Source organism: Phascolarctos cinereus, unplaced genomic scaffold, assembly GCF_003287225.1.
Source record: "Phascolarctos cinereus isolate Bilbo 61053 unplaced genomic scaffold, phaCin_HiC Scaffold_2;HRSCAF=192, whole genome shotgun sequence".
NCBI lineage: Eukaryota > Metazoa > Chordata > Mammalia > Diprotodontia > Phascolarctidae > Phascolarctos > Phascolarctos cinereus.
The window spans coordinates 283524195-283544879 of record NW_027555625.1 but is presented as its reverse complement, the minus strand read 5'-3'; the positions used below and the strand labels follow the sequence as shown (position 1 = coordinate 283544879).

General features: G+C 39.7%; 1 protein-coding gene across 4 annotated transcripts in view; it reads right to left on the bottom strand.

Annotated features, from left to right (window-relative positions):
• Positions 1-20370, bottom strand: part of N4BP1 (NEDD4 binding protein 1) — a 60310-nt gene extending 39940 nt beyond the window's left edge. For all 4 annotated transcript variants that reach the window (XM_020985124.1, XM_078150084.1, XM_078150085.1 and 1 more), the window contains exon 1: positions 19897-20370. In XM_020985124.1, coding sequence (XP_020840783.1) covers positions 19897-20358 — 462 coding nt within the window. In that variant the 5' untranslated portion in view covers positions 20359-20370. The remainder of the gene's footprint in view (positions 1-19896) is intronic.
• Positions 20371-20685: the final 315 nt, after the last annotated feature.

Below are 20685 nucleotides of genomic sequence, written 5' to 3'. Positions count from 1 at the left end.
GGTCCAGCAGTCTATTTACTATCCTACCCAGTTTTGTTGTTATTTATTACTGCAGAAGGTGCTAGCTTTCTTTTACCAAAGTATTTTGAAGGATGTTTAAGCTAAAAAAAGAAACTGCTATTTTGTGATAATAATCAAGATAAGTAAATTTATAACAAAAATGATCTTCTGAAACATGTATTTGGCAAACAATATTGAAAAACAGAATCCCTTAAATAAATTAATGCAAAGTCCTACAATCCATACTCTGATACAGAAAGATAAAGTGACTACATTTATGAAAAAGTCAGTTACTGATACATTTTCAAGATATTTTTGCCATTTTCCCCAATTTCAAAAATACCTGCTTTGCAACTGAAACTGATCTGTTTATTCATCACTAAATCATTCCACAGAAGCAATTATCATTTCATTTTAAAGATGAAGATTTTTAAAAATATGAATGGTTAAAGAATCATTTGCCATGGACAAACACTTACTTTTTCTTAAAATCTTACTTTTTCTGACCAAGAACAGTTAATAGATTTGTGCAATATTTATACGACACTTAGTATAGTACCTGCACTTAATAAATGCCTGTTCTTTTCCTCCCTTCCCTACACAAATGTAATGGAATATTACTGTGCTCTAAGAAATGACATATATGATGAATACAGAGAAGCACAGAAAGACTTACACGAACCAATGTGAAATGAGGTAAGCAGAGCCAATAAAAAAAATCTATATGTATATACAATAACAATGTAAACAGAAAGAATAACCATAAAACAATTTTTTAAAAAGGATATTGCAAAATTGAAAAAAACAAACAAACAAAAAACCAAGTTTGGTCCCAAAGATGACATTATGGAAAGATACCTCTCTCAAACTACTTTGCAGAGAGAGGCAGGGAATCCACAGGTGTGGAATGCTGGATATACTGTCAGGCTGTGTTTTATACATATGTGTGTGTGTATAGATATATATATATATATATCTATACACAAACACACACACACACACATTGATTAGTTTTGCTGCTTTTCTTCCTCTTTTTATTTTTTCTTTAAAAAATATCTTTATTACATAGGATAGCTCTCTGGGAGAGGAAGGAAGAGAAAGAAGGGGAAATTTAGGCTACATAAAAAGAAAAAAGATGAATAAAAAAATTCCTTTCAGGCTCTAAAGTTCTTTTTAATTCATATCGATATTAAATTAGTCCCACTTTGTGTGAGCAACTCTTCCAGTGGTAGTACCAAGAAATACTTTCACCTTGTATTCAGGGTCAAATAGTTCTCCTGCTTTATCACCGTATTACCTCTAAAATCTCTCTTGATCTTGCTGTATGAAGGATGGATTAGAGAAAAGACAGATAAGAAATCAGGGAAACTAATTAAGAGGTTATTAAAATAGTACAGGGGTGACTAGTAGAGACAGAATCAATAGGAAATAGTAATTGATGGACTTTTTTGTCTCCCTTATTACGATATACAAAGATGACTCCATGGGTACAGGATTGGTTGATAAGAGAATGATGGAGGAGGAAGATGATGGAGGATGATGGAGGAGGAGGAGGAAAGGAGGAAGAGGAGGAGGAGAAGAAGAAGGGTTTAATAGGGAAAGATGATTCTGTTTTATACATACTGAGTTTGAGTTGCTGAACATTCCAGAAGGGCAGTTGGAAGTACAGGTTTGGAGTTAAGGAGATAAGAGCTGGATGTATATTTCTGGGAGTCATCTGCACAGACATGCCTGAAATATCTTTTTTTTTTAATCAAACAAGCATTTATTAAGCATCAGGCTAAAATTGAGACAGTCTTCTCCTTCAAGGAGCTTCTATTCAAGCCTAAGGTAGGTACCTGATCTTAAGGAGGCCTTCACTGATAATCTCTCCTCTCTCAATCACTCAACAAGTATTTACAAAGCATTTACTATGTGCCTAGACTATACTAGGTGCTAGGGTTACGAAGAAAAGCAAAAACAGTTCCTGCCCTGAAGAAGCTCCCATTGTAATAGCAGAAATAACATGCAAATAACTATGAACATTCCAAATTTAGACAGTGTAAACTGGAGGTAATTTCAAAGAAGACGCATTGGAATTCATGGGAACCAGGAAAGGCTTTTTGAGCCTAGTCTTAAAGGAAATCAGGCAAGCCAGTGGTAGAGAGAAATGGCAGGGCCAGAACTCTCCCCCAAACCCCTGTAAACATCTTTAAATAATGCCCCCAAACAAATCCTAGACAGGCAAAACAAAACAAAACAAAACAAAAAACAATTCAAATATCGTGGAGCCACAGTTAGGATGACACAAGACTTAGCAGCTTCTACATTAAAGCATCAGAGGGCTTGGAATACAATATTCCTGAGGGCAAGAGCTAAGATTACAACCAAGAATCATCTACCAGTAAAACTGACTATAAGCCTTCAGGGAAAAAACAGACATTCAACGAAATAGAGGATTTTCAAACATTCTTGATGAAAAGACCAGAGCTGAATAGAAAATCTGACTTTCAAATACAAGATACAAAAGAAGCATAAAAAGTAAACAGGAAAGAGAAACCATACCGGATTCAACAAGGTTAAACTGTTTAAATTCCTACATGGGAAAATGATACTTACAATTCCTAAAAACTTTCTCATTATTAGGGCAGTTAGAAGGAGTACACATACATAGACAGAAAACAGAGGTGTGAGTTAAATGTAATGGTAAGATAAGATAAAAAAATAAAACTATGGGTTGAGAAAGAAGAATACATGAGAAGAAGGGGAAAGAATGTGGGGTAAATTATCTGACATAAGAAGCCTGAAAGATTTCTACAGTGGAGGGGAAGACAGGGGAAGAGGGAGAGGAACGCATGAATCTTACTCTCATCGGAACTAGCTCAAACAAGGAAATAAAATACATACTCAGTTGGGTGTAGAAAACTATTCTATCATACAAGAAAGTAGGAAGGGAAGACAATAACGGGAGAAGGGGGGCTGACAGAAAGGAGAGCAGTTTGGGGGAGGTAAAAGTCAGAAGCAAAACACTTTTGAGAATGGACAGGGTAAAAGGAGAGAGAGAGAGTAGGATAAACAGGGAAAATAGGATGGAGGGAAATATGAAAAAAAATTTTATAGTGAGTTTCTCTAATAAAGACTTCATTTCTCAAACACATAGAAAATGAAGTCAAATTTATAGAAATAAGACCCATTCCTCAACTGATAAATGGTCAAAGGATATTAACAGGCAGTTTTCAGATAAAACAATCAAAGCTATCTATAGTCATATGAAAAAAATGCTCTAAATCACAATTGATGAGAGAAATGGAAGTTAAAACAACTCTGCAGATTGGCTAATATGACAGAAAAGGAAAATGGACAAATGTTAGAGGGGATGTAGAAAAATTAAAACACTAACAAACTACTGTTGGTGAATTGTATACTAATTCAGTCACTCTGGAGAGCAATCTGGAACTACGCCCAAAGGGCTATAAAACCATGCATGCCCTTTGATTAAGTAATACCACTACTAGGTTTATATCCCAGAGATAAAAAACAAAAAGGACAAGGACCTATGTATACAAAAATATTTATAGCAGCTCTTTTAGTGGTGGCAAAGAACTAGAAATTGAGGGGATGTCCATCAATTGGGGAATGACTGAACAAGTTATTGTATATGATTGTGATAGAATACTACTGTGCTTTAAGAAATGATGAGTAGGATGCTCTCAGAAAAACATGGAAAGATTTACGTGAATTGATGATGCAAAGTGAAATGAGCAGAACCAGGAGAACATTGTACATAGTAACAGCAATATTGTATGATTATCTACCGTGAATAACTTAGCTATTCTCAGCAATACTACGATCCAAGACAATTCTGAAGGACTTAAAGATGAAAGGTGCTATCTATCTCCAGAGGAAGAACTGGTAGAGCCTGAATGCAGATTGAAGACACTTTTTCTTTACTTTATTTTTGGTTTTTTTTGGTCCGTATTTTCTTTCACAGCATGACTTACATGGCAGTGCGTTTTGCACTACTACATGTGTAAAACCTACATCAAATTGCTTGCTTTTTCAAGATGGAGAGGGTAACGAGGAAGGGAGGGAGAGAATTTGGAACTCAAAATTTGAAAAAAAAAAAGAATGTTAAAATTGTTTTTACGTGTAATTGGGGGGAGAAAAATTAAATAAATAAAAAAGAAATCAAGGAAGCCAGCGGGCAGAGGTGAGGAAGGAGGGAATTCCAGGTATGGGATATATTCAGTGAAAATGCACAGGATGTAGAACAGCAAGGTAGCCAGTGTTACTAAACTGTAGAGAATGTTGAGGAGAATAAAATGTAAAAAGATCAGAAAGGCAGGAAGGAGCCTGGTTTTAAAGGGTTTTAAAAGCCAAACAGGACTTTAGATTTGATCCTGAAGGCAAGAGAGTATTATCAAGTAGTCAAGTGACCTGGTCACACCTACAAATATCATTTCATGAAGGATGAACTGGCATGGAAAGGGACAGGAAGCAGGGAGACCAACTAGCATGCTACTGTAATAGTCTAAGTGTGAGGTGATAGGAGGCAGTGTTAAAGAAGGGGGGGGGGTGTATATGAGAGATGTTTTGAAGGTAGAATTGACAAGACTTGGCAACAGATAGGATATAGGGGGTGAGAGATAGTGAGGGGTTAAGGATCATACCTAGGCTTTGATGGTGGTACTCTCAACAGGAATAAGGAATTAAGGAAGAGGGGAGGGTTGAGGAAGAAAGATAATGAGGTCAAGTTTGGACATGCCAAATTCAAGATGTCCATTAAGCAGTTGTAGATGTGAGACTGGAGGCCAGCAGAGAAGTTAGGCCTGTATAAACAGATTTGAAAATCATCAGCATAAAGATAATATTAAATCCATATAAGCTGATGAAATCACCAAGTGAAATAGTACAGTGAGAGAAGAGGGACCAGGAAAGAGGTTAGGGGATACCCTAAGATGAATGGGACCTATTCTACATGAAATTTATTATAGCACCTTGTCTGGATGTCTTCTGTTTTATATTACACTTATTTGTATATATGTCTTGTTCTTCCTACCTTCATTAGACTGAGAAGTGCTTGAGGGCAGGAACTGTGTCATTTTTTTTTATCTTTGTACCCTTATAACCTGGCAGAGTACCCAGCACGTAACAAGTGTTTAACGTTTGTGCAGTTGTTTGCCAAATTGAATTCTTTCACCGAAACAAAACTAGGAGTCATTAGGGACTAGAATTTGTTATAAACCAAAAGACTTTTCTATCTTAATAAAAAAAAAATCTAAAATTGGTAGATAGATGTTCCTGTCAAAAAACTGAAAAATGTTTTATTCAAAGTTTCTCAGGGAATTCAAGTAGATTAAACTCTCTTACCATTAATGTGGCCCCTGTTCAACAGCTGATTATTATTTCTTAACTATTAGCACTATTATTGAGCAGAAATTTTCTAGAAAGTTGAGAAATACATATTTAAGGCTGTCATCTTTTAAAAGTCTTAGAAATGCCATCCTCACATGTATATTTTATCATTCCAAGAGATGTTCCTTAAAACAATATACTGCTCCAATATTAAGAGTTTTAAAAGAGAATATTATTGAGCAATTACACCAATGTACTGATGAGGTGTCCAAGAACAAGATATAGCCCTTGATTTAACTGCAGCTCAATAAAATTGGCTGAGAACTAGAAAGAGAAAGAGGAAATCACTTTAAAAAAAAAAGCCCCATCAAGGACAATCTGAGGGTCATTTGTTACAACATTCTGTTATCACCACCTAAATGCTGGCCATGAAAAAACCTTAAAAAGTCATTCTTACAGAACTCTTTCCAAGAAGGTGGATTTTATAACCACAGCTTTTTTTTTTCCCCAAGCACTAGTTCAAGGAAATTACAAAAGGCCAACAATTCTTTTTCTGGTAAAGCAAATTTCAATTTATTGGTAATTCATACATTTGAAATTATGACATGAATAAATCAAACTCTCCCATGAATTAATTTATATTATGGTAGCTCTTCAGGTACAAAGTAAACATATAGAATACTAAAGCAACCTTGACATTTTCAAAAGAGGGCAGCATCTAATTAGTCTTTTCCTCTAGAGTTTTATTTTATTTACTTTCTTCTTCACTCCACAAATATCTGAGAAAAAACAGTTAGGACCAGGTGGATTCCTATCTCTATGTTTGGCTCTCCCCTTCTAGTTCCCTTTCTTTACCCCAAATAAAAATTGGACTGGAATGGTTCAGACTGAGTTTTACCAAGGAGAGCTTCCTATGTGTCCTATTCCAACATCTTCAGGTTATTAGGATTCAAATTTATCTTTACAGTTATGTCCTGTTTAGCAGGACACATTAGGTCCTTAAGGATGCTCCTATGTGGCATGACCACTAGTTACTCTTCTAATGCCAGTTTTCAGAGAGTAATTCCTCAATTCTCATTCCCACACTCATCCTTATCTTCCATACCAAGTCTGTCCTAAAATAGAAGGAAATAAAGGCTTGAAGATAAATACAATGGTAAGTCAGGGAATTTGCATTCTGAAGATAGCGATAATATTTAGGTTTAGAGTTCAAAAAATAAGCAATGTTTGGCCAGTTTATTAATAGTAGTTCACAAATAGCATTTTAAGGTGTGCAAAGTCATTTCCTCACAATAACGCTGAGAGGTGCAGTATAAGTACTATATAACCAGATTACAGATGAGGAAACCGAGCTTCTGAGAAGTTAAGCAACTTACCCATGATCCACAATCAGCAAATGTCTGATGCAGATTTGGGCGTAGGTTCTCTTGACTCTGGATCCAACTGTCTTTAGTTTACTTTACTTCACTAATATATACTTCAGAATCTGTGCCCCTATACTTGTTCTGTCTTTCTTCATTATCCTCTATCCCTCTCAGTTCAAAAGACATATATCAAGTGCCTTCTATGTCCAATTTCCTGTGCTGGGTGAAGAAAGGCACAGTGGCTAGAGCACTAGGCTTAGAGTCAGGAAGACCTGAGTTCAAATCCAGCTTCAGATACTTACTAGCTGTGTGACCCTGGGCAAGGCACTTAACCTGTCTGCCTCATTTCCTTAACTGTAAAATAAAGATAATAATACTTACTTCCCAGAGTTGTTGTTAGGATAAAATGAGGTAATATTGGTAAAGTACTTAGCACAATGTGTAGCACGTACAAGGTACAATATAAATGCTAGCCATCATTATTATTTAAAAATTTAAGATAAAATAAAATCATTCCTTTCCCTCAAGAACTTACACTGTACCGGGAGATACAACCTATATGCAAATAAGTAAATATAAGATACTTTTAGGAGGGAAAGAACACTAGTAACCAGAATCAAGAAAAGTTTCCTGTAGGAAGTGTCACCTGGGCTAAGCCTTGAAGGAAACCAAAAATTCTAAGTGGTACTTATCTGTGAGCAGACTCCTGACTTGAGAGGACAGACTGCAAAGACAAAGATGCAGAAAATAGACTGCTGGATTCAAGGAATAGCAAGTAGGTCGTTTTGTTTGGAATATAGAGTAAGTGAAGTAATGTGAAATGTGGAAAGGGAAGGTAGAGCCACATTTTGGGCTTTATATGCCAAGCTAGTCTTTTTTTACTCATATCCTCCTCTGGGGTTTTCTTGGCAAAGATACTAGAGTGGTTTGCCACTTCCTTCTCCAGCTCATTTTATAGATGAAGACACTGAGGCAAACAAGGTTAAGTGACTTGCTCAGGGTCACATAGCCAGTACATGTCTGAGGCCACATTTGAAGTCAGGTAGATGAGTCTTCTCGGCTGTGGGCCCAGCACCCTATCCACTGTGCCACCTAGCTGCCTGTGCTAAGCTAAGAAGTCTGTAATTTTCTCAGAGGCAATAGGCACCTACTGAGGTTTACTGAGTAAGGGAGAGACATGGCCAGAGTTGTACTTTAGGAAGATTATTTTGGCATCTGCATAGAGGATGAAGGGAGAGATAGGAAACAAGCAGACCAATGAGGAGGCTATCATTGATATCTCAGGTAGGCTTGGTAGTACAAACCCTGTTTGCCTCAGGTCCTCATCTATAAAATGAGCTGGAAAAGGAAACGGCAAACCACTCCAGTATCTTTGTTAAGAAACCCCAAATAGGGTCACAAAGAGTTGGACACAAGTGAAATGACTGAACACCAACAACATATTTCAGGTGAAAGCTGATGAGATCTACAATAAAGTGGGGGCTGGAGGGGAGAGGGGGGCAGATGCAAGCAATATGATGGACATGACAGTCTGTCTCCCTGCTCAATGTCTTTGCCCAGGCTGTTCTTCCATGACTCTAATGAACTTCCTCCTCGCTCCCATTCCTGGAATGTGCTTCTTTCTCACTTCCACTTAGAATCCCTATCGGTCTTCAAGGCTCAACCCAAGCATTACGTCTTTCCTGATCAACTTGCTTGCTACCACAGCCCATTATTACCTTGTACCTATTTAGTATTTACTTCTGTATGTACATATATTCTCCCCAAAAAGGTAAGCTCCCTGAGGGCTGGACTATTTCCTTTTGTGTGACCCAATCTGAGCCCTCACTTCAGCAAGACAATTATATTATTCCTTCCCAACTGATTCTCCTTTGTACTCCTTTTCTTCTGTCAAATCCCCCATGCCACCTCTCTCCAAACCCTTTCAGAAGACCTTACCTCAAACTTTAATGAAAGAGATAGGTGCCATTTGCCTTAAGCTCCCTCTTCTTTACATCTCAGGAGCCCTTGGACATCATTCTCCATTTTCCATTTACTGTTTCTATGACAACAACAGCCTGGTGGAGGTAACATGGTAGAGTAGAGGCAGCAACCAGCTGAACTCTTGCAACATGCCCCTCCCAACTTTAAGATAATACCTCAAATTGAAATCTGGAGCAATAGGGTCAACAAAAGGTCACATTTGCAACTACAGGAGAGCAGGTTCCCTGGTCACAGTTCCAGGGCTGACAGGAGTGCTAGCACTTGCAGCTACAGGGGAACAGGGGCATTTTCTGGGTAAAGACCAGAGGAAAGACCAGGAGAGGTTACCAGACCTTTCCCTGGATCACACCACCTTGGAAGCACTGAAAACCTGTAGACCCCTAGAACTAGATCTGAAAATAGCAGCACCAAAAAGCCAGAAGCTTGGGACAGTATCTGCCCATCCAGAGGTGAGGAAAGGTCAACTTTAATATAAAGTTCAAAATCAAGAAATTGCCTGGAAAGTGAGCAAACAACAAAAAAAGAACTTGACTATAAAAAGCTACTACGGTGTCAAAGAACCCCAGGACACAAACCCAGAAGACAATAATGTTAAAACAACTATAAACAAAGCCTCAAAGAAAAATGTGAATTGGGCAGAAGCCCAATAAGAATTCCTAAGAGTTAAAGAGATGAAAATAGGGGAGGAAAAACTGGGAAAAGAAATGAGGGAAGCAAGAAAATTATTAAAAAAGAATTAACAGCTTGGTAAAAGAGGCCCCCAAAATAATGAAGAAAATAACACCTTAAAAAACAAAATTGGCCTAATGGTAAAAGAGGCATAAAAATTCGCTGAAGAAAAGACCTCTTAAGAAGTAGAACTGGGGTGGGGCAGCTAGGTGGCGCAGTGGATAGAGCACCAGCCCTGAAGTCAGGAGGACCTGAGTTCAAATCCGGCCTCAGACCAAACACTTGACACTTACTAGCTGTGTGACTCTGGGCAAGTCACTTAACCCCAATTGCCAAAAAAACCCCAAAACAAGCCAAAAACAAAAAAAACCAAAGAAGTAGAACTGGGAAATGGAAAAAAGCACAAAAGGTCACTGAAGAAAATAATTCCTTAAAAATTAGAATTGGGCAAGTGGTAGCTAATAACTTATTATTAAGCTATTAACTAAAATTACTAGTTATTGTTTTCATCAAGAAAAACCAAAGTCAAAACAATGAAAAAAAAATGAGAAAGTATGAAACATCTCATCAGAAAAACAAATAACCTGAAAAACAGATCAAGTAGAGATAATTTAAGAATTATTGGACTATATGAAATTCATGATTAAAAAAAAAAAGCCCAGATATCATATTTCAAGAAATTACAAAGGAAAACTTGCACTGATATCTTAGATCCAGAGGTAAAACAGAAATTGAAAGAATTCACCAATGACTATCTGAAAGAGATCCCAAAATGAAAACTCCCAGGAATATTATAGCCAAATTCCAGAGCTTCCAGGTCAAAGAGAAAATATTGTAAGCAATCAGAAAGAAACAAGTCAAATATCATGGAGCTACAGTCTTAATCACACAAGATTTAGCAGCTTCCAAGTGAAAGGAGTGGAGAGCTTGGAATTTGATATTTCAGAAGGCAAAAGAGCCAGGATTATAACCAAAAATAACCTACCCAGAAAAACTGAGTGTAATTCTTCGGGGGAAAAAAAGTCCATTTAGTGAAATAGAGAATTTTCATGTATTCCTGATGAAAAAGACCAGAGCTGAATAGAAAATCTGATTTTCAAACACAAGACTCAAGAGAAGCAAAAAAAGTACACATGAAAGAGAAACCATAAGGGACTCAATAAGGCTAAACTGTTTACATTCTTATAAAGGAAGATGATACATGTACCGCCTAAAAACTCTGTCACTATTAGGGTAGTTAGAAAAGAGTCTATGTAGACAGAGGGCATGTGAGTTGCTTATGTTGGGATGATCTCAAAAGAAAAAAAAAAGAAGGGATGAGAAAAAGGATTTACTAGGAGAAGGAAGAGAGATAGAGAATGGGAGAAATTATCTCACAAAAAAAGAGGTGCACAAGGTAGATCTTTTATAGAGGAGAGGAAGATGGAGAAGGGTGGTGGGTAATGCTTGAACCTCCCTCTCACTGGAAAAGGTTCAAAGAAGGAAGAATACACACACACACTCTCACTCTCTCTCTCTCTCTCTCTCTCTCTCACTCAATTGGGTATAGAAATCTATCTTATCCAGCATGGAAGCAGAAAGGAAAGGAGATAAGAAAAAGGGGGCATGATAAAAGGGAGGGTGAATTAAGGGAGTCAATGGTCAGAAGTAAAACAAACTCTTTTTTTTGTTTGTTTTTTGCTAGGCAATGGGGTTAATCGACTTGCCCAAGGTCACACAGCTAGTAAGTGTCAAGTGTCTGAGGCCACATTTGAACTTAGGTCCTTCCTGACTCCAGGGCTGGTGCTCTATTCACCACGAACCTAGCAACCCTGGCAAAATAAACTCTTGAAGAGGAACAGGGTAAAGAGAGAGCGAAGAATAAATAGAAAAAAACAGGATGGAGGGAAATACACAGTCATCATAACTATGAATGTGAGTGGTATGAACTCATCCATAAAATGGAACCGATAACAAAAAAGATTAGAAATCAGAATCTAAAAATATATTGTTTACAAGAGTCACACCTGAATCAGAAAGACACACACACACACACACACACAGTTAAAATAAGGGGGCTAGAGCAGAAACTATTACATTTTAGCCAAAGTAAAAAAGGCAGGGGTAGCAATCATGATTTCAGATAAAGCAAAAGCAGAAATAGACTTAATTAAAATAATAATCAGGACAACTACATTTTGCTAAAACATAGCATACATAATGAAGTAATATCAAAAAATTTTACAGCAAGTTTTTCTGATAAAGGCTTCATTTCTCAAATATGTAGGGAACTGAGTAAAATTTATAAATGTAAGTCATTCCCCAAATGATAAGTGATCAAGGGATATAAACAGTTTTCAGAAGAAGATATCAAAATATCTATAGTCATACGAAAAAATGCTCTAAATCACTACTGATTGGGGAAATGTAAATTAAAACAATTTTGAGGTACCACCTCATACCTATAGGAAATGACAAATAATGGAGGGGATATGGGAATATAAGTACACTAAAGAACTGTTGGTGGAAAAGTAAACTAGTCCAACCATTTTGGAGAACAATTTGGAATTATGCCCTAAGAGTTATAAAACTGTGCATACCCTTTAGCCTAGCAATTGGTTAGCATTCCACAGTGATCAAAGAAAAGGAAAAGAATCTATATGTACACAAATATTTATAGCAGCTCTTTTTGTGGTGGTAATGAATTAGAAATGGAATAGATGCCCATCAACTGGGGAACCGATGCCAATGTTATGGTATACCACTGTGCTATAATAAATGATCAGAGGGATGGTTTCAGAAAAACATGGGAAGACCTAAAACAAACTGATAAAAAGTGAGGTAAATAGAACCAAGATATCATCACACACAGTAACAGTGATATTGTAATGACGATTAACTGTGAAAGGCGGCTTAGTTAGCTACTCTGATTAATATAATGATCCAAGACAATTCAGAAGGACTCATGCTGAAAACTGCTATCCACTTCCAGAAAGAGGACTGACGAACTCTGAGTTTAAAGTGAAGTATAATTTTCTCACTTTGTTTTTCTTGCTTTTTTTTTTGCAACATGACTAATATGGAAATGTTTTACATGATTTCACATGTATAATGGATATTATGTTGCTCGCCTTCTCAGTGGATATGGGAGGAGTTAGAGGGAGGGACAGAATTTGGATCTCAAAATTTTTTTAAATGTTAAATAAATTTTAAAAAATTAAAAAAGAAAAAACTGCACTAAAGACTTTTGGAACATTCTCTATGCTAATTAATCTCCTTGAGCTGTATAATCTCAACTAAAACACCAACAAAAAATAATAACAATAATAGCTAACATTTTATATAGCCCTTTAAGGTCTGCAATGTGCTTTGCAAATGTTATGTCCCTTGATCCTCACGACAATCCTGGGAGGTAGGTTATATTTATTATCCTCATTTCAGAGATGAAAGAATTGAGACCTAGAGCGACCTAGACAGGGTCATACTGACAATAAGTGTCTGAGTCAGAATCGGAACTCTAGTCTTCCTGATTCCAAGCTCCACTGAGCCACCTAGTTGCCTTTAAAAGAGACATTTCTCCAGTAACCCCAGATCTCCCCTCCTCTGGCGGACTGCTGCCAAAATCATTCCTTCTCATTTGCCAATCTTTATCTCTTCTATTCTAATAGCTCCTTCCCTCTACTCCATATACATGCCCAGGTCCTCCTTATCCTTAAAAAGTCCTCATTTGAACTTGCAATTTCATTATCATGCTATATGATATCTCTGTTCCTTCATAGCTCCTAGAAGGAGCTACTTCTACTTCCCTCACTTTTCAACTCCTTATATTCTGGTTTCTGACTTAATTCAACTGAAATTGCAGTCTCTGAAGTTACCAAAGATTTCTTAAACATCAGAGCTGATAGTCCTTTCTTTCTCCAACCTTCCTGATCTCTCTGCAGCATTCAACAAAGTTTAACATCCATTTCTGGTTATTCTGTTTTTAGGTTTTTTGGGACATTACTCTTTTTGTTCTCTGTCTGCTCCTTCTCAGTCTCCTTTGTTAGATTTATCATTCATATTGCACCCTCCCCAACTATGGGTAAATACCCCAAAGCAGAGCTGGGAAACCTGCTGCCTCGAGGCCACACCTGGCTTTCCTGGTCCTTCTGTGAGGCCTTTTGACTAAGTCCAAGTTTTACAGAACAAATCCTTTCATCAAGAGGATCTGTTCTGGGGGCAGCTAGGTGGCGCAGTGGATAGAGCACCAGCCCCAAATTCAGGAGGACCTGAGTTCAAATTCAGCCTCAGACATATAACATTTAACTATCTGTGTGACCCTGGGCAAGTCACTTAACCTAGCCAAAAAATAAAATAAAAAAAAAAGGATCTGTTCTGTGAAGTTTGGATTCAGTCAAAGGGCTGCGCTTGAGGACCTAGAGGTTTCCCACCCCTGCCCCAAAGACTGTGCCCTATGCTTCCTTCTTTCTCTCTTTAGTCTCCCTCTTTAAGAGATAACATAGTTGCCAAAACCTATGACAAAGAGTCTGGTGCCTTCACTCCCTAGCTCAATAAACTCCTCTAGCTACTTATTACCTCTAGGAAAACATACAAACTCCTATTTACCATGTGAAGTCCTCAAAACCTGGCTCTAATGCACCTTTCCAGTCTCACATACTTTACACCTTCATGCACTCTACAAGCCAGCCAAAATGATGTTCCTTCTGTTCCTCACACATGATTCTCAATCTTCAGTCTCTGTGCAACTGTGCTGACTGTCTTTCACACCTACAATGCACTTCCTTCTCACCTCCACCTCTAAGAATTCACTGTTGCCTTTAAAACTCAGCTTAAGTATCACTTTCTACATTGTCTTTCCTGATTCCTCCCCCCACCCCCCTTTGCCTGACAAACTGCCTTGCATATATTTTGTTTACATTCACATATACTCACATTGAGCAGCACGTTGTATAGTGGTTAGAGAGCTGATCCTGGCACCTGGAAAAATGACGTTCAAGTCCTACCTCTGACACATGTGACCCTAGGCAAGTAGCTTGGATCTTTTAGGGCTCTAGAACAGAGGTAGCAAACTCCTTGTCCTCAAAACTCTCAACTAGCGCAGAGCCAGATTAAAATTTCATTGGGAAATGTTTAACAAAATAAATAAAAATGCAACATAATGTTAATTTGGGATCTTTTTCTTTGTGAGTTTGTCACCACTGCTCTCAACAACTCACTAGTACTGTAAGCCGCAGCAAAGGTGCTGACCTCCACTGGTAAAAGGAATTTCCTCTTCAAGGAGTTCTTTCCAACAATAGGTCCCTATTCCTATATACATGTTCTCTCCCCGTGCAGAGTTCCTTGACTTCTTCTTTACTGTCCATGTATCTTCAGTGAGTAGCATAGGGCCTAAACTCAGTAGGCACTTGATAACATAGTTGTTAGATAGGAGAGGGAGAAGTCCAGGCTGATGTAAAGGCTGGAGCTTGGGTTACTGATAGGATAAGGACGCTTTCAACAGAAATAAGGAAGTGTAGAAGCAGACTTATAGAACCATAGACACAGAGCTGTTGGGGCGCTGAGGAGCCATCTAATCCAAGCCTCTCATTTTACAGATGAAGAAACAGCGATTAAGGGAGGGCAAACGACTTGTTCAAGGTCACATGAAAAAATAAGGATTTCTGGATTTAGAGTTGCTGAGTTTTGAGATACTGATGGAATATCTGTGAAGATAATGAGCAGAGTGGTGTGGAACTCAGAAGAGAGATTAGGGCAAGATAAACAGATTTGGCATTCTTGTCCTTAGAGATAATTGAACTCATGAGGGCCAAAAAGCTCATCGAAAGAAGTAGAGAAAGGGGCAGCTAGGTGGCGGAGTGGATAGAGCACCGGCCCTGAAGTCAAGAGTACCTGAGTTCAAATCTGATCTCAGACCAAACACCTGACACTTACTAGCTGTGTGACCCTGGGCAAGTCACTTAACCCCAAATGCCTCAAAAAAAAAAAAGAAGTAGAGAAGGAAAAGAGGAGTTCTCAAGACAGAGGTTTTTTTTTTTAAACTCTTCCCTTACTGACTCTCTAAAGCATTCTCTGCAGCATCTGTTCCAAACATATTTTCTCCTTAAGCCAATACCAGGCCTTCCCCACAAATCACTCTCAGCAAAGGAACTTGCTTCATACTTTATAACCGCCCCCCCAATTGAAGTTCTGTAACCTATACTCACTCTTTTCTCTAATTCCACACCTCAAATCTTAATACCATTTCCTATTTTCCCCTTCTTTGCTCCAATTTTGCTCTCCTCCAAGACCAACCTTTCCACTTATACCCATCTCTTCTCATTGGCATATTCTTTTGAGTTTTTTTTTGTTTATTCTCTGGATCCTTTTCTGCTTCTTACAAATAAGTCTGGCTCTCTCTCATTTAAAACAAAACCAAACAAAACAAAACTTTTGTTTGACTCTACCATCTCCTCAAGTTATTCTCCTATATCTCTTCCTTCACAGCCTAGAAAAAGCTGTCTGTTTGTTACCTCTCTTCCTCAGTTCCACTTAATACTCTGTTATCTAATTTCTGACTTTGCCACTCAATTACTCTCCTGGAAGTTACTATGGATCTCTCAACTGCTAAACCTTTTCTCTCAGGTCTCACTCTGCTTGACCTTTTTGTAAAATCTGACACTGCTGCCCATCCCTTTCCTAGGTTTTCTTGATTTATTCCCTTCTGTTCTCCCTTTACCTCCTTCCCTTCTAATTTCCTTTGAAGGATCACCCTCCATGTCCTACCTCCTTTTGCAGGTGTATTCCAAGACTTGTTGTGGACCCTATTCTCTCTTGTGCCAAATAAAATTAAAATTAAGGAATGTTAATTTTTATGGGGTCCATCTGCATCTTGTAATCTTTGCTAGGGGATCAAAACTACCAACTTGCTATCTCCGTGGAAGAGATAAAAACTCTTCTAATTGTATGAGGACTGGAAAAGATAGATGACATATCTTTTGGAGACTGTACCAAATTAACAAACAGATGTCCTGGAAGTATCTCAGGGGCTACTGGTTTAAGAAGTAACAATTTTTCTTTTAATTATAACTTTAAACAAACTCAGAGGGAAAGCTAAATTTCTGAGCTCAACTCAAATACATAGAAAGGTAACTTCAAGCAGATGCAGATTAGATTACAATATAAAATCAATACAATATTGAATCAAAGTAGTATTAATTTAATTTTCTTCATTCTTTTGGTGAGCTCGTCAGTTATCATTGGCTAAATTACTGTCTCTGTGCACATGACTCTCAAACTGACATACCCATCCCTTATCTTTCTCTTGAGCATCAGTCTCATACCTCCAACTGCCTACTAGACATCACCTGGATGTCCAATGGGCATTTTAAGTTCAACAAGTCTAAAACAGAATTTTCCAAATTTCCTTCTCCACTGAGATTTAACATTGGGTTTTGCCAACTTGTTTTTTTGACAATTGTATTAAAATATAATTGGTTTCCTTTGTAATCTTCCGTATCTTATTTTATTCATTTAAAAACATTATTTTGAGAAGGGGTTGACTGCCAAAGGTGTATATGACACCAGAAAAGGTTAAGAACTTCTGCTGTAGACCTACTTCTCCTCCGATCTTCACTTTTTCTGTTGAGGGCACCAACATCTTTCCATTCACCCAGGTTGGAAACCTTAGTCTTTCTCTATTCTTCACTGTCTCTATCATCCAAACAGTTACCAATAATATCAAATCTACCTTCATAACATCTGTTAAACCTGCCCCTTTCTCTCTATTCTTATGTTCACCTTTTCAGTTCCGGCACTTATCACCTTTTCCCTGATCTATCACTACAGCCTCTTAATTGGTCTTCCTGTCCTCAGACTCTCCCCTCTCCAATAAATCTTCTACCCAACTGCCCAAATGCCTAAACCACAGTTCTAACCATGTCACTCCTCTCATCAAGCATATTCTTCAGTAGTTTCCTTGTTGCCTGTACAATAAAATATTAACTCTTTTGACTTTACAATCTGGCTCCAATATCTGTCCAAACTGATTTCACATCACTCCCCCTCATATCCTCTATGTTTCTGCCAAACTGGCTTCCTTGCTGTTTCCTGAACTTGCCATTCCATCCCCACCTCCATGCCTTTGCACAGGCTGTCCTCTTCTTTCTCACCACCACCTCCTGGAATCCCTTGCTCCATTCACGGCTAATCCCAAGAGCTCCTTCTGCAGCCTCCTTCAGGAGTCCATTCCTGATTCACCCCCATGATCATTGTGCATATACTTTGTACTTACTTATTTGTATACATGTTGTCACTCACATTTCCAGCAAAATATTAACATCTAAAGCAGTGTCAGGAATAAAACGGGGACTTAATAAATGCTTCTTGAACTGAACTGCATCACAGGGACACCCAAAACTGTTTTTTTCCTCTCTCTCTCCTCACTCTCCCACCTGGCCATAATTTAAATGTTTACAGAATAAAGTTAGATGTTCCCTGTCCTCAATTTGAAAGTAAAATAAATAAAATTTTTTATATCTGTCACAAATAACCACAACTCCCCTAAACTTAATCAACTTGTTTTTTACTCTTGTGTGGTCCTGGAATAGTAAAAAAAAAGTTCCTCTCATCCATGGGTTATGTGAAAAGCAATAATTTAACATTAAGACATGGTGAGTTATTTTTATGATAAACTCCTAAGGCCGAAGCTCCACAAACTGGAAGCATTTGTGGTAACTTAGGCACGAAGTAGTGAGGACTTAAGGCAGTAGCCCTGGGAAGGAGGACAAAGGAGACAATCCAAGAAATATTTCATGGAATCTCTGAGTTAGAAGGGAACTTAAGGTCATCTATTCCAATCAGTACCTGAACAGGAATCCTTTCTCTATAACAACCATTATAAGTGGTCATCTAGCCTCCATTTGGGGGAAGATCTGAGGGACATCTCTAGGTATGCTGATTTATATCTTGCCACTGGACCCAGATGGCTCTAGAGGAGAAAGTGAGGCTGCTGACCTTGCCTGGCCCTCCCTGATTTCAATTCCCTTGCAAGTCATGGAATCACCTTCCTGATGTGATGGTCCTCTTCGAGAAAGAAGGACAAACAACAACAAAGGAAGATCTCTAATAATGGGGAACTAGGTGCCTCCTAAAGTGGTCATTTCATTATTGACCAACTTTGTTATGAAAATTATTCCTATGTCAATTTGAAATTTTCCTCTCTGCAAAGAGTTCTGCTCTCTGGAGTCAAGCAAAGTTAAGTCTAAAAACTATTCCATAAAACATGTTTCAAACACTGAAAACAGCTGTCACATCTCCCTAAGTCTCCTCCTCTTCAGAGATTTCCAGTTCCTTCAACTAATCCTGCTCTTTACCTCTTGACTAGTTGTACTCTTACTTGTCAATGTTGTTCCTAAATGTGGCACCCAGACCTGAACCTAATATTTAAGATGCAGTCTTAACAGGGCAAAGAAAAAAAAGGGGGGCTTGATACAGGGTATGAAGAAGAGAAAGCCAAACATAACCCCAAGATTTCTCCCCTAGAAGACTGAAAAAAACGGTGCTATCATTCATAGAAATTGTGTAACTGGGAGAAGGAAATGGTTTGGAGTGAACTGGCAGGGTGGAGTTTTGGGCAAACTAAGTTTTAGGAAGTTGGAGATACTGAACTGATATGAGCGTGGGAGTTTTGAGTGACAGTCCTAGGCAAGTTGAATACCAAGCAGATCAGTCTCTTTATACAGAAATTTTGATTGAAAGCTTCTTAGGAGCAGTAAGGGGAATAAGGGAAAGTCCCAGCTGGAGGACAGCCCATTCTAGGCTAGGGGAAGGGATGAGGAAAGGAGACATGGAGACAGGAGAAGCCAAAACAAAAACTGAAGGTGACTGGTAGTCCAGTTTGGATGGAATGCTCAGCCTCTCAATTAGAACTGTATGAGATAAGGCTGGGGCAGGGACAACTGGGAGGCGGGGACTTTGGAATACTACAGCCAGGAGTTTAAATGTTACTTGGTGGCAAAAGGAAGTCCCTGAAAGTTTTAGAGTCAGTGGAGTAGGGATAAACAGTTTCAGGAAGATTACACTAAGGTGGTTCTAATTCAAGTGCTAAAGTCGAGAAATAACTGGAAGGTGGAATTCACAGAGCCTTGACTGAAAGTAGGGTGTGCGGGGGCGGGACTGGGAGGATAGGAAGGCAGGCTGCAAGTGTCTCCCCCACACACAAAAAAACCCCTAATAAGTTAGGTGAAAATATAGGTTTGAAAACAATGTAAGGTCCCAGGGGTAAAGGATCATAACTGACTTCCGCTGGAGGAGGAAAATTGGGAAATATTTCCTGGCGGAGGTGGCAACAGACGGGTCGGATTTCAACAGGTGGGGACAACCATTTAGCAAGTGCCTACTTTGTGCCAGACCCCTACACACAGAGGGTCCGGGGTCCCGGGGTCCCCTGTCCTCGGCCGAGCGAACCGGAGGAGCAGGCAGCAGGGGCGGACACGCACTCCCACACACGCACTCCCACACGCACGCACACGGGTCGGGATGGGATGGGATGAGATGGGATGGGATGGGATGGGGGAGGGGGGTAACTTACCTTGGCGCTGCGGACGGCCTCCTTGGCCCCGCTGAGCTGCAGCCAGATGCGGCCGGGCGCGGGCAGCGGCGTGGGGGCGTCGGGCGGGCCCAGCACCGTGAGGGACACCCCGAAGAGGCCCTCGATGCGGCCCCGGCTCTCCTGCAGCAGCGCCGTCTTTTCCCCGGGGGCCGTGAACTCGTCCAGCACGGCCTGGCCCGAGCGCCCCGCCATGGCCGCTGCTCCTCCTCCAGGGCCCGGGCCGGCCCGGCCTCCGCGGCCCGATCCAGAGATCCGACCGGCGGTAGCGGCCCCCGGAGCCCTCCCCGGCCGCTCCGGGCCCCCGCGGACCGCAAGCTCCGCTAAACCATCCCGCTCTGTGGGCCGCAGGACGGCAACTGTGGGAAGGCAGGGCCGCGCCCCCCCCCTTCGCCGCCGCTGCCACCGGCCGGGGCGGCGCCACCGCGCGTGCGCAGCGGTCATCACGGCGCGCCGCACGCCCGACGCGGCGGGGGCGGGTCCCAGTCATGTGAGACAAGCTTGTCAAAGGGTGGCAAAGGGAAAGCCCTGCTGGGGGAGGGGCTCGGATGAGGGAGGGAGGAGGGAGGAAGGAGGCGTTTCCTGCAAGATCCCATCCTGGGCGGCCATGTTGAGTAAGGGCAAAAAGCTGATTATTATCAGGCGTCTCTCAATTCCGTAGTTATACCTCACTTTAAGGCAGGGCTTCTTTACTTTTTTGTGCGTCATAGATTCCTTTGGCAGTGTTATGAACCCTGTGGACCCCTTCTCAAAACAATGTTTTTAATGCAT